Source organism: Marmota marmota, unplaced genomic scaffold (genome assembly GCF_001458135.2).
Source record: "Marmota marmota marmota unplaced genomic scaffold, marMar, whole genome shotgun sequence".
Classification (NCBI taxonomy): Eukaryota; Metazoa; Chordata; class Mammalia; order Rodentia; family Sciuridae; genus Marmota; species Marmota marmota.
The window spans coordinates 5396773-5409790 of record NW_026000229.1 but is presented as its reverse complement, the minus strand read 5'-3'; the positions used below and the strand labels follow the sequence as shown (position 1 = coordinate 5409790).

Here is a 13018-nt window from a genome sequence, read left to right as displayed (position 1 = left end):
TTTTTTTTTTTTTTTTTTTTTTTTTTTTTTTTTTTTTTTTATTTCTTCAGTGTATAGTATTATCCTAAGTATTTTCTGTAGTGCCAGCTTAGTAGTCATGAATTCTTTAAGTTTCTGCTTGTCTTGGTAGGTTTCATTTCCTGTTCCATCATGAAGGATAATTTTGTTGGATATAGCAATCTTATTTGACAGTCATTTTCTTTCAGGACTTAAAATCCCCTCCTGCATTTTAGAGTTTGTGCTAAGAAAATAGAAAAAAAAAATGGCTTACTTCTAAATGTGAGGCTTATAAAATTCTATCCTTGTTCTGTATGTTAGACATTTTAATGTGTCATGAAGAGGTTCTTTTTGATTTTGTCTATTGAGTTCTGAATACATCCTGCATCTGGATGTCCATTTCATTCTCAATGTTTGGAAATTTTTCTCTTATTATTTTCCTAAAGAGGTTACCCATTTATTAGCCCACATCTTACAACCCTCTTCAATTTCATAGTTTCTTAAATTTGGTCACTTAAGTTTCAAAGTTCTTATATATTCTGATCATCGTTACTTCTTTTCTTTAATATTTTCTGAATGTTTGGGACTTGCCACTTTGTCTTCCAGCTCTGAGATTCTCTCTTCAGCATAGTCTACTCTATTTTGGAGACATTCATCTGAACATTTTATTTGATTTTTTGTGTCTTTCATTTCCACATTCTTTTGTTCTTTTTCAGTATCTCTATCTCCTTATTGTTTTTTCTCATTCATATCCTGTGCTGACTTCTTTAATTTATTCAGTTGTTTTGGTGTGTTCTCTTGGAATTCATTGGTAATTTTTTTATTAATTCCTTTGAATTCTTTATCTGGTATTTCATCTACTTCAATATTTTCGGAGTCAGTTGCTGATGAATTATGAACTTCAAGAGGTGTCATAATACCTTGTGTTTTCATACTTCTTAGATTCCTGTGTTGGGTTTTATGCATATGTTGGGATGGATTTCTCTTCCAATCTTAAGTGTGGTCCTTTTTAGGGCACAAAGTGTTCTAGAGTGGTTTAGATTGAGATCCCCTTGTAGATACATGTGTTGTCTATCACCTTTGTGTTCATTCTGTTTTTGCTGTAGGAGTAGATGTCTATCAGTGGGACCTGAGCCCCCTCCCCTAATAGCTATTTCTCCTTGGGGCCTGGTTGTCTCTTCTTTGTATTCAAATATCACTGAAATTTGAGTGTGGTTAATTTGTATATGGACCAAGGCATAGTATCTGTTGGCTGGGTTTAGTTGATCAGCAGAGTCTCTACCCTCTGCTGATCAATAGTGTCCTCATAGATTCCAAGCATCTCACAGAAAAGGAGGAAACAAACAATAGCAATAACAGAAGCAAACAACGTATAGCATTAAAATAAATACCTGTTGCCTACTATGACATCTTCAGCACTAATTACCCCCCAAACAGGAATGGTGGAATCAGCCATTGCTGAAAGCAAAAACAATAAATAGCCGTGAACTAGATCTGGCGTTAAACAATATGTGTCAACAATGCCATCCATAGTATTAATCACTGTAGCAACATGAATGGTGTTATGGGTAGGAGTTATATAAACTAAATAGTTCTAAAAGATGGTAAAAATATAGTTCATTAAGAGAAAAGAAAATGTGATGTGAAGGTAAGTCTGAATGAAAGAAGACTAGAATGTTCAAAATGTGAAAAGAGAGAAAGCAGAAGAGATGTAGCAAGTGACGTCTATAAAGGAGGAGAAAATAATTTTAAAAAACAAAGTAATGAGAGAGAAAGAATGATAGAATTTTGGTTGTTAGAGAGAGGAAAAGAAAGAAAGAGAAACAAACAAAAACAAAACAAAAATGAACAAAAAAAATCCTAACCTGCAAAAGACAAGGAAAAATAGCAATCATTAAAAATGCCAAAATGAGAAAGAAACAAATATGTATGTGTGTGTGTATATATATATATATATCCCAAATATGTACAGATATATAGGCACATATATATATCCATAAACCAACCAGCACAGCAAGAACACCAAAGGGGGGATGATTCTTAATGAAAAATGAAAGAATTGTCTCTACTAAGTTGGTCAAAACTGTCGATGAGGTTGGATGGTCACTACCTACATCTGACTGTCCTCCTTTCCATTTCTTCTTGGGCTATGGAGAGGGAGGGAGGGAGGGAGAGAGAGAGAGAGAGAGAATATGCATGAGAGAGAACAAATAAGTGAGGACTAGGGATTTTTTTTTAAGTTGTAGTTGGACACAATATCTTTATTTATTTATTTTTATGTGGTGCTGAGGATTGAACCCAGGCCTCGCACATGCCAGCTGAGTGCTCTACTGCTGAGCCTCAACCCCAGCCTTTGGGGTTTTTTTTAACACCTTCCTCTTTTGTGTTGCTCACCAAGCTGCTAGCTGGAGTGGTCTAAAGCTGAAACTGCTTAAAATAACTTACATCTTCCCTTCTGACCAGCAAAAGGTAGGATGGAATGGGAAGTACTGTAGCAGATCAGATCACTAGACTCCCAGGGAGGGGCGGCTACAGAGTTCTAATGAGGAGTTCTAATGGCAATGGCTTAGTTCTGATCAGGCCTTAAGGACATTTTTAGTTGGTATCTGTTCTGGAAAGATTTGCCAGCCTACCTCTAAGGCCAGACAGATACCAGTCTCTGCTGGGAATCTCAATTTCAGAAACCTCCTGAGAATTCTACTTGTGGGGCAGGGAAGCCAACCCTTCAGAGGTCTTACACATTACAGTGCCCATGAACACAGCTTTCCCAGACTTAATCCCTGAGGTTAATCACACCTGCCTTTTCAGTTTCCTGACGGGTCACCAGACTCAAAGGGAAAACACACCCCTCCATATCTCTGAATTCAATTCCCCTGGGTACACTCTTCTTTGTGCCTGTTTCACTCATGTTCTACTACGTACACCCTAGGCCACATGGTAGGAACTTGCCAGGGCAGTATGGCAATATTTGCTATAATTTCTCGGACTCCTGTAGAAGCAAGTTGTGTCATGACCTCCTTGAGATAGCTCCCCACTTCAGCCCTCTGCTTGCCAGTTGAGAAATACACAGCTCTTTTCAAATGAGTTTGCTATACAGCCTCTTGATCAGCTAAGCTCAGGCTGCTTTTCTGATCTTCAGTATTTTTCTGTGCCAAGTTTGTTTATTGTCTTTCTCTCTGCTTGTTTATCTCTTCCTCTGTGGTGACCCAGTACCACTGCTCCTACTGTAACCAGGTTGGCTCAAGTGTACTCTTTCTTGTTTTTTTTTTTTTTCTTTTTATCGTTCTTGTTCTTTGTTCAATGCACCCACATGTCTGGTCTCTAAGAGACTCTGACTGTCTAATATTGAATTTCAGTGAAGACTCTTTCACCCACTTTGCTTGACTCCCAAGCCATGGAACTACTGGAAATACAGCCTTCTCTAATCTGCCATTTTGAATCTGCAATACATAAATGTACTGTTGTTAACCCAGGAAAAAGATATAGCTGTTTTTATTAAACCAAAACTATTAAGTTAGTCTTGTTTGTGAAAGATTTGCTCTTATTAATATGAACTGGATTCTCAAAATATGTCTTAGTTTTAGTGAGAAGGATTTTATTTAAGCTCAGCATATTTCAAGCATTAGAATTTCAGTTTCCTTATTCTGGGAATTTTCGGAATATTCAGTTATATAAGAGCTTATTTATCCCTATGTCAGTCAGAATAGTACTCCTTTAATTTGAGAGGCTCCACACTGTCATTTATTAATATTCCCTGTAGATACTTCATCCTCACATAATGAGAGGTAAGAGCCTTTCTGAATTTTAGTCATACAGAGACAGAGCCTATCATTTCAGCTGTACATATTTGGCACAAGTCAAGAGTAAGCACAGAGTCACAAAACTCACTGGTCCACATGTCAAAGAGATGTTCTCCTTTCCAGTGAGCATAACATTTTTAATCAATTTGAACTAAAAAAAAGAAAGAAAGAAAAGAAAAAAAGACAAATAGAGAAATAATTCTTTTCCAAGCCTGACAAATCAGATTCTCTTATCCAACATATATATATCATCATCTACCTACTATAATCTTTAGATAATCATACTATGAAACCAAAGCCCTTATCATTGCTCTTACTAATGGGAAATAATCTATGTGCCATAAATGAACAACAACAACAAAAAGACATAAAATTAGTAGAGAGGGAAAAAAAATCTAATGAAACAGAGAACCAACAGATTTAAAGTTCTGCTTTGGATTCACCTCTGAGAACCACAAAAAGACAGGCTAGAGTATAAACTGCTCAGGAGGAAGACTTCTCTTGGAATTCCATTCATCTGGCTCTGCCAGGTGAATCCATGGGCATCCCAATGGATTTAAAACTGATTTTTTTTTTTTATTTTAAAAAATCATGATTTTCATACACATTGTAATGAGTGGGCTATTCCATTTACATAGATAAACAAGTTTGCGTCTTTCCACAATGTCAGGATTTATTGAACATCAATAAATTCACAAGCTACATCAGTTTCATCAGCTTTAGTTCACTAAGTACTCCTGATTTTACTTGGTAGTTATGACTGTGGCAATTCAAGTTCTTTATTCCATTCCAATCTTAATTACTAATATCTATAACATGCAAATCACTCATTATCGTTCATGCAGTGGTAAAAGGTTACAAAGAGGCTGAAAAAGAGTTAAGGTGGCCACAGAATATGAAGAGGTAATACAAAGAACAAATACAAATACAAAGAGCCACTGCAGATGATCAGAAAAGGAGTTAGTGAAGACAGCCATGAAGCTAGCTGTCAAGGTGAAAGGGTCTTGATAAGTCCTTAAATCCATGTGTCCCTGATTTAATTTGATAAGGTAGTAATTTTTTATAAGCATGAATAAATTATCAGTATGTGCCTTATAATTGTTCTTTAGAGCTGGTGGTGGTTCTTCTGTGTGTCCAACATGTGATGGTTTTCTACTTGCACAAACAAGATGCTGGTTCATTTTGCCTTAGCACTTGTACTGCAAATGGAGTAACTTAGGGCAGAGCACAGCCTGCTATCTTCAGATATAAAAGGAAGATGTATCAAAATGTATTCAGCTGATTAATAAGGAATAGATTATTTAATGAGGAAACCAATAGATGTCAAAATTGACCCAGAAGAGAATTTACTAACGCAAACATATGTAAGTTATCAGACATGTTGAAATGAATTTATAAACAGGTATGAAACTGATCAATACTCACAGGGCAGTTTTTTGTCTTACACTAAACAAAATGTATTTGTACTACTATAAGTTGTCTACAATTTACTGAGTTGTAAGATAAAGACAATGAAAAGTGCAGCCATATAGTATCAGATAACCCCAAAAGGCACATTTGACAAAAAAACCTGGTAGTCTTTTTGCTGTTGTTGTTGTCTACTTCAAACAGAACAACCCAGGTAGCAGCCCTTTCAGTCCTTGGCTTTTTGGCAAAGTTAGACACAAGTCAAACAGCCTTCCGTCTACAACTTAGTAGTCTCTTAGAGTAAAAGTGGGGGAAGGGTTTGTGTTCACCTATGCCTGCACTACTAGCTGGTGAGGCCTTGACTTGTGGCCTCACTTTCCTCCGGGCATCTTATGACCTATCCTGGGATCACCTAGAAATAAGCATTGCAGGGTGGAGGTAGGACTTTGTGATGAGTTTAAATCAGCAAAGCATGATCTGTGGAAGAGTTACCCAGAGTGACTATTAGTAAGCTCTGGTTTCACCGGAACCCTCCCAAGTGGTATTTGCTCACATGGCCAGAAGTTCAGATCAGAGAGGGGCTTTGCTGCCTTGGCAGAGATTAAAGTCTGTGCTATCTACGACAGTAGCAGTCTCATTGTTAGTTAGAAATCATCACTTGTCAGGTGGTAAAATAAAGACAGATCTATTTAAGAGATGCAATATAGAAGTAAAAACATATCATCTCTGAAAGGCTAGTTACAGGAAGCTAAAATGATTACAGCTAAGAATCACTTATATTTGGAAAATGCAAGAAATCCATTGTGCTTAAATACTACTGCATTTGATATGCCTCATTGAATTATATATTGTATTTTTGGCTATCAGCAGTGTCTATCGCTATATGTTTTATTTAACTTGGTTTCCAAAAGGAATATTAGTATTTTGAATCATTTTATTAACCATAAAAAATTTTATATTTTTCTTAAGGTTAGTTGGTTAAGATAGGCTGGTTCTTGGCATTTTTTTCAAAGATAAGACTTTAGCTTTTGCATCTCTAAATTTAGTAGAAGGTTATAGTTCAAAGAAAAAGTTCAAAATGTCTCTGTGATTAATTAGAGCAAAATCCTTTTTACTTTGACTTTTGGCATTGTGCCATGTGCTTTATCAAACATCAAGAATTATCTTGATCTTTAGAACACCTTTATGGAACGGAAATAACAGCCTCAAAGCTGATAATAGAAGAACAGATGCAAATGCATAAAACAGCTGTTCTATTTAGCTACGCATTATAATGCTTTTTATTTTAGTAACCCTCTGATTAAAGTTATCAGTAGGAACAACTGATATCTTTCTTGACCTCACCATATTTAGAACAAAATTTAATAGGATGAATCTCCTTGACACCTCATATTTTGCAACATCATTGTACTTCTCACACAGGGCGGGATATGGTTATACAACAATGGAAACGTATTTGCTCTCTCAGGACGATTTCTCTTCTACTTGAGTTTTTCCCACTGATTTGTGTCACTTGTTCAAAAGTTAAAAATTACCCTTCAGAACCAACTTGGCTTATCTCATGCTGTTGAAGCTGAGGGCCAATGAAAAGCAAGGTATATCTTGCTTTAAATTTCTTCATTTTCTTCTTATTGTTGCATAATGAAGTTATATCAAATTATGTGTTTTTTTTCTGAGGTTTTTATGTTTTGTTCACTCTCTTTATCATCCACTATCTCATTTGGAAGACAGCTAAAAATATTCCTTTATCTTATCAATAAGATTTCATTTGCTACACAGGAATACCATGCAGAGTGACAACTGTGACTTCTGCCCAGCTCTAATACTTAACTTCTTTTGTCAGGAAGTGAACTGATGCTGGCTTCTCTTTGTCTTATTCCAAGTTGGGGCATGACATTTCCCCTGCATTAGAAGGTTGTTGAGTCCTGAAGCCTGGGAAGGTAAGATGCCAGCACGAATACATTTAGAACTGTGGTTTAATTGTGTAAGATTTTCCAGCTGTTCCTGGTTTACAGTCTTGAGCCCTCAAGTTTTACCAAACATGAACGGGGAAAATCTCTACAGTTGGAAGGCCCACTTACATATTATTCATAATATTTAAGTATGACTTTATATTTATTGAAAATACTACTTAAAGGGAAAACTAGTACATACCAATTTTATGTATAAATACTTTGTATATGTATAAATACTTTGTAAATGTATATTTTTACCAAGAATCATAATAGGTTATTTAAAAACATATATATGTGATTTGATAGTTTTAATTTTTTCTTATCATTTTTTAAATAAAATTTTTTAAAGAATAGTTTTAGATTTTTCTCCCTGATCATTTTTTTGAGGTAGACAAAATAGGAAGAACAGAGACTTGATTAATTGTTTTGTTAATATAGAGAAACAAGACCACATTAAGAAACTAACAAATCACAAAATTTTATCTCATTGCTCTGGTTAACCCAGCCAGTAGTATTCCAGGGTGTTTCTCTAAGAAAGTATTCATTGGAGAAGACTGGCCAATGCAAACTCCATAATGAAAATCATATTTTTATCCTGCTGTAGTTGACTCTCATCATTTTCTTGACATGTTTCCTTTACTTCCTGTTCTTTAGCTAGTTTCAGTAAATAAAATACTTCACATTTTCACAGTAATTTACTTAATCTAAAAACTTACAGTCCTTCACATTAAAACTATAAATAAGACCCTGACTAATGACAAATATGGATTAATCTCTATGCAGTCTATTTTATCATTTATATTCAGATATAATCTATAATCTATTTCAGCATATGAATTAGCTGGGTAATAGTCAATCTTGAAGGAGTCTAGGATTTTGCTTTTTAATCAGGCTTATATTAGACTCATAATTATCTAGAGATACAACAAAATTTTTGCAAGATTGAATATTAGTCAAGTTATCTATAGACATTATTAAGAATATAATAAATGCTTAATAAGGTTACATTTAGGAACTAGTTAATAAAAGAGGCAAAGGTTGTGATCCAGTCTTCCCTGAGTTTTTGGCATGTCAAATCTGGTAGGAGTTTCATAGGATTTTGGCTATATATGTTATCATATGGCCTTGAATGAACTATTAAAGGGATCCAAGCCCATGTTGCCAGTTTATTTTCTTAAACACTTCTGGTAGTTTTCTTTTTCTTTTTGTTTTGGTTTTTCATTTTTCACATGTTACAGATTGAACTTTGATTGCCACACAGAGTATTGGTTAGCTAGAAGTTACCTTTTGCATATGCCAGTATTTGAATTTTTCTTTCTAGGATAGCTGGAAGTGAGGTGGCACTGACATTGAATCTTTCTTTGGCTTGTGAATTCTTTTATTATTATTTTATAATTCTGTTTCTTGTTTCTGAGAAATACTTAATACTACTAACAGAACATTTATTGATCACGATGCTCTTACCCTTTTCTAGCTGTAATTTTTCTTAGGCATTTTATTCCCTACAGATTAACATGAAGTAAACACGGCCTTTGCAAAGTGACTACTTTCATTTCAATTTCACTTGTATGATTCAGTATTCACAACAATTTTTGACATTGTCTTATTTGATTCTGACAATAGCCCTATGAAATAGTTAAGGCAGGTGTTGCTCCTTTGATTTTGACTTTTGAGTAGCCCAAGATCATATATCCAACAAGCACCATAGTGGGGTCAGGAAACTAGTTTCCAGCTTACAGTCCAGTGTTTGTTCTTGAAACTAAATGGCATTCTGTTCACATGATTCAAAACCTGGTTCTTTTTACTCATGCTAAATGTCTCTAATGTGTTAACAACGTACCTTGAACACAGAAGAATCTGAAATACTTTGCAGTATACTCAACATAGCTACAATATTTAGGGTCAGATTGTTGGTGGTATAAGCTGAATTCTGTTTTGGAGCTGCTCATCCTACTGAGCATTTGTATACATTCCAGCATTAATCTTAGGTGCCAGGAAATGGGCATGATCCCTTAGTCCTTGGTATGTACCTCATTAGGTAGCACAACTCTTTACTACTTGGAAATCTATGCAGTAATGAGGCATATAAGTAATTTAACAAGAGAGTTATTCACATAAAGACAAAAGCTACTTAGCTTCGCGTAAATGCGGGTACAAAACTCAACCTTTCTGCGTTTTTCTCGGCTGGTACAAGAAGTTCTCTGTCTGTACTTCATTAAACCTGTTTATCTATAAAAGAGTTGTTTGAAATTCTACATTTGTATTGTAACTGGGTCATAACATTTTCATAAAAGAACTAGAAGTTTAAAAGTGGACTCCTTGTGCACAATCATTGGTAGGCAGTATTTACTTTTTTATATAATAAATACCTAAAATTGTAAAATTCATTTTTAGGTTAGCCAATTCTACTTCTTAGATAAGAGTATAATATTAAAATGTGACTTTGCCTTTCTCTAAATTCTGATGACTCATTAAACAATAACAAAACTTTTTTCTTGAATTTAAGTTAACCTTCAGGATTTCTTTTCCTGCAAGTGCATGTGTTTGCTTTGCCCCTGCAGTGAGACAGAGAAACCCATCTTGTTGACTGGTTTCCCTCCTATGCCTTTTCCTATTTGCTTACACCCTGATCTGACCTCTAGGCTTATGTGTACACCATTCTCCTGACTCCTTCCAACTCAGAGCATGGTCCAGATGAAAGATTTATGTTAGTTACATCAGCTAGTTTGTCTTTTTTTTTTCCCCCTTAAAGTCTAATCTTATCTGAATTTGAACAGCCTTAAGAAATCCAAGTAATAAGTTTATAGTTTTTTTTAAATAAATATTTCTTATCAAAAGAAATTATACTGCTTCATTTCAGGATTTATTTATTTAAGGCTTCAGTTAATTTTTCTAGAATATAAATTGAATGCCATTTAAAACATTATTTCAAAAATTGAGAACTTTTTTTTAAATTATGACAGGATTTTCTTTCAGTGGTTAAAACTTAAAAGAAAAAAAATTTAGAAGGCATGAATAATTGGTACTTGCTCAATTCTTTGTTTTGTTCTTGTGGTACTAGGAGTTGAGCCCAGAGCACACTACCACTGATATACATCCCCATACCTTTTTATTTCTTATTTTGAGACAGGGTCTCACTGTTGCTGAGGCTGGTCTCAAACTTGAAATTCTCCCTCCTCAGCCTCCTGTGTCACTGGGATTATACTACCATGCCCAGACTACTGAATTCTGTTTAAAAACAAAAATAATTAAATTGTGGAAGAGTTTTTATTTTATGTTTTGGTTACTCAGGAGACACTTTCCTCTGCTTATCTGTGACAGGGTGTGTGCTGACTGTGACAGTGTGTGTGTGTGTGTGTGTGTGTGTGTGTGTTAGTTCCCCTTTTGGGAAATGGGAGGTGGAGTTAGAGGAGAAAGAAATTTTTTCACTTTATCTTTTTTCTCCTAGTGCTTGTTTGACTGACCTTACCTGTGGAAAAATTATCATATATAGACTTTAAGTATTTGTGATTTTACCCCAGAATATTTCCACTTGGCATTTCAGTCTGCCCCCCAGGTCTCATCCTTACTTTTCCTTGTTTACCTCCTCAACCTGATCTTCATAGTAGTTTGAGAGAATATGGATGCTGCTTTACCTAACCCAACTCCGGCAGTGGGAGCTCCCACAGTAACACTGCTGCCTCACACAGGCCCGGCCGGAGGCTCATGTGGAACCTTTCCTCTGCTCAGCTGGCTAAAGTCGATCCTGTGTGCTATACCTCAACATCCTTTCCTTTTATTTATATGTAGACTACTTTATTAGTCTATCACATTAGTTGTCAAAGCTACTGATTAGTTTGTGTGTAACTTTCAAGACCTGTGTCTTTATTAGTCTAGAGAAATGACAGTAAATTTCTAAATATCTACCTAAGCTGGAAAGAGGTAAGGAGAATTAATTTAATACTTTCTGTTTTTGGTAAAACCAGCTTAAAATATATCACCCTTTTTTATTTAAACACAGAATTAGTGCTAAATTTAGTTTACTGCAGATTTACTCCATGACTTCTTGGGTTGCTTTATAAATAAAAATTAGTTATATTAAGATACTATATCTTAAATGCAACTGCAAAATAATAAAATTAATCTAATGTTATGTCATTCTTGTTAATTTATATCAATCTTTGTGTTTTATAATCCTTTGAACACATTAACAGGGAGAAAGGAACTTGTTAATACCAAAGATTATCATTCTTTGTCATATAGTATTATTTCTTTTGTTTTTGTGATGCTGGAGATCAAACCCAGGGCCTTGCACATGCCAAGCAAGTGCTCCACTACTGAGCTACACCTCCAGTCTTGTCATAGGCCTAGAGAGCTAAGGGTAATTTGCTTTAAAATATTATAGTTGGCTCATGAGAATATTAAAAAGTATTCTAACAAAGACAACTAGTAATGTAGGGAGTAGAGCTACACTATAAAGTCACAATATTGAAGCAATGTGGTAGAAGTCAAGATTAGATGTACAGATAATTGAAGAATAGAAATACTATTATTTACACAAATTTGACTTGTTCAAGTAGGCATTGTTAAACAGTGGGTAAGATATTGAATATTTAATAATGAGGTTGAAATAACAAGTTAGTAATTTTGAGGAAAAAAATGTATTTAGAGCTAAACCTGTACCCAAATGCAACAAAATTAATTTTAGATGAATTTGAGTTATGTACGAACAATCACATCATTGAAAATCTAGAGGATAAGTCAGGTGTCATGTTGCTGGCATCACGACTCGAAGCTTCTTGGGAGGCTGAGACAGGAGGATCCCGTGAGCCTGGAAGTTTGAGACCAGCCTGGGTAACCTAGCGAGACCCTATCTCAAAAGAAAATCTAGGGGCTGGAATTATGGCTCAGTGGTAGAGCACTTGCCTAGCATGTGTGAAGCACTGGGTTTGATTCTCAGCACCATAAATAAATAAATAAATAAAGGTTAATCAACAACTAAAAAAAATTAAATAGAAGTCTGAATATAATTTCTTTGTAGTTTCTTAGCCATTAGAAAAATGGAAAAAGAAGACAGCAAACATTGGTCTAGAAGCCCTTCCGCTTCTTACCACCCTTAAGTGGGATGCACCCTTATAGAATCTGCCCCTATCTTGTAAGAAATCTAATTTGTTTCATTATAACTGTATCCCTTGAGCATCATAGGGCATGTCTCTTCCACAGTTATAATCTGAAGATTAGTCTCCTTCCTTCATACAAGCTACCTTTTGCTGTCCAGATTAGCTAATGGAACAGAGATGCATTCTTTATCTGATATTTTATCCCTATAGGTGCGTTGAAAATTACACAGGAGCTCGTTGTGAAGAAGTTTTTCTTCCAAGTTCAAGCATCCAAAGCAAAAGCAACCTGTTTGCAGCTTTCCTGGCATTGACTGTTCTTCTAGTAACACTTACCATTGCAGCCCTCTACTTCCTTTGCAGGTAACCAAAATAGAAACATGCTCTTGAAAATAAAAGTAGCACATAAAGTCGTGATTCCACTAAATAATTAATATGCTTTCACTCTGAGAGGTTTAATGTTTAGAATTATTCCTCTAATGCAGCTTCTGTAATTAATTTAAAAGTAATTTTTAAAGCATCTTATTACTAAGTAGTCTCAATTTTTTACTACCATCATAATTTGGACTTTTTGGACTTTCTTAAACAACTAAGGTTTAAACTTACTAAGGTAAGACATCACCTAAATATTTAGGTGTTTTGGGCATGATGACTATAGTGAGGGTGGGTCTACCTTCTCCTAAATATTTAAGTGAAGTCTGTTTTAAGTTAAGTCTTGAATATGAAAGAAAAAAACAACTTATGCAATACTGGAAATAAAAGT

The 13018-nt window shown here is 35.0% G+C and overlaps 1 protein-coding gene across 31 annotated transcripts in view; it reads left to right on the top strand.

Annotated features, from left to right (window-relative positions):
* Positions 1-13018, top strand: part of Nrg4 (neuregulin 4) — a 188931-nt gene that overhangs the window by 140388 nt on the left and 35525 nt on the right. For 21 of the 31 annotated variants that reach the window (XR_007343935.1, XM_048793607.1, XM_048793596.1 and 18 more), the window contains one exon: positions 12469-12618. Coding sequence is in view for 20 of the 31 variants with exons in the window: in XM_048793607.1 (XP_048649564.1) it covers positions 12469-12618 (150 nt within the window). In the remaining 11 variants the exon portion in view is untranslated. Of the gene's footprint in view, positions 1-7047; positions 7145-12468; positions 12619-13018 lie in introns of all 31 variants that reach the window. The other 10 variants (XR_007343936.1, XR_007343939.1, XR_007343938.1 and 7 more) reach the window with 2 other exon arrangements.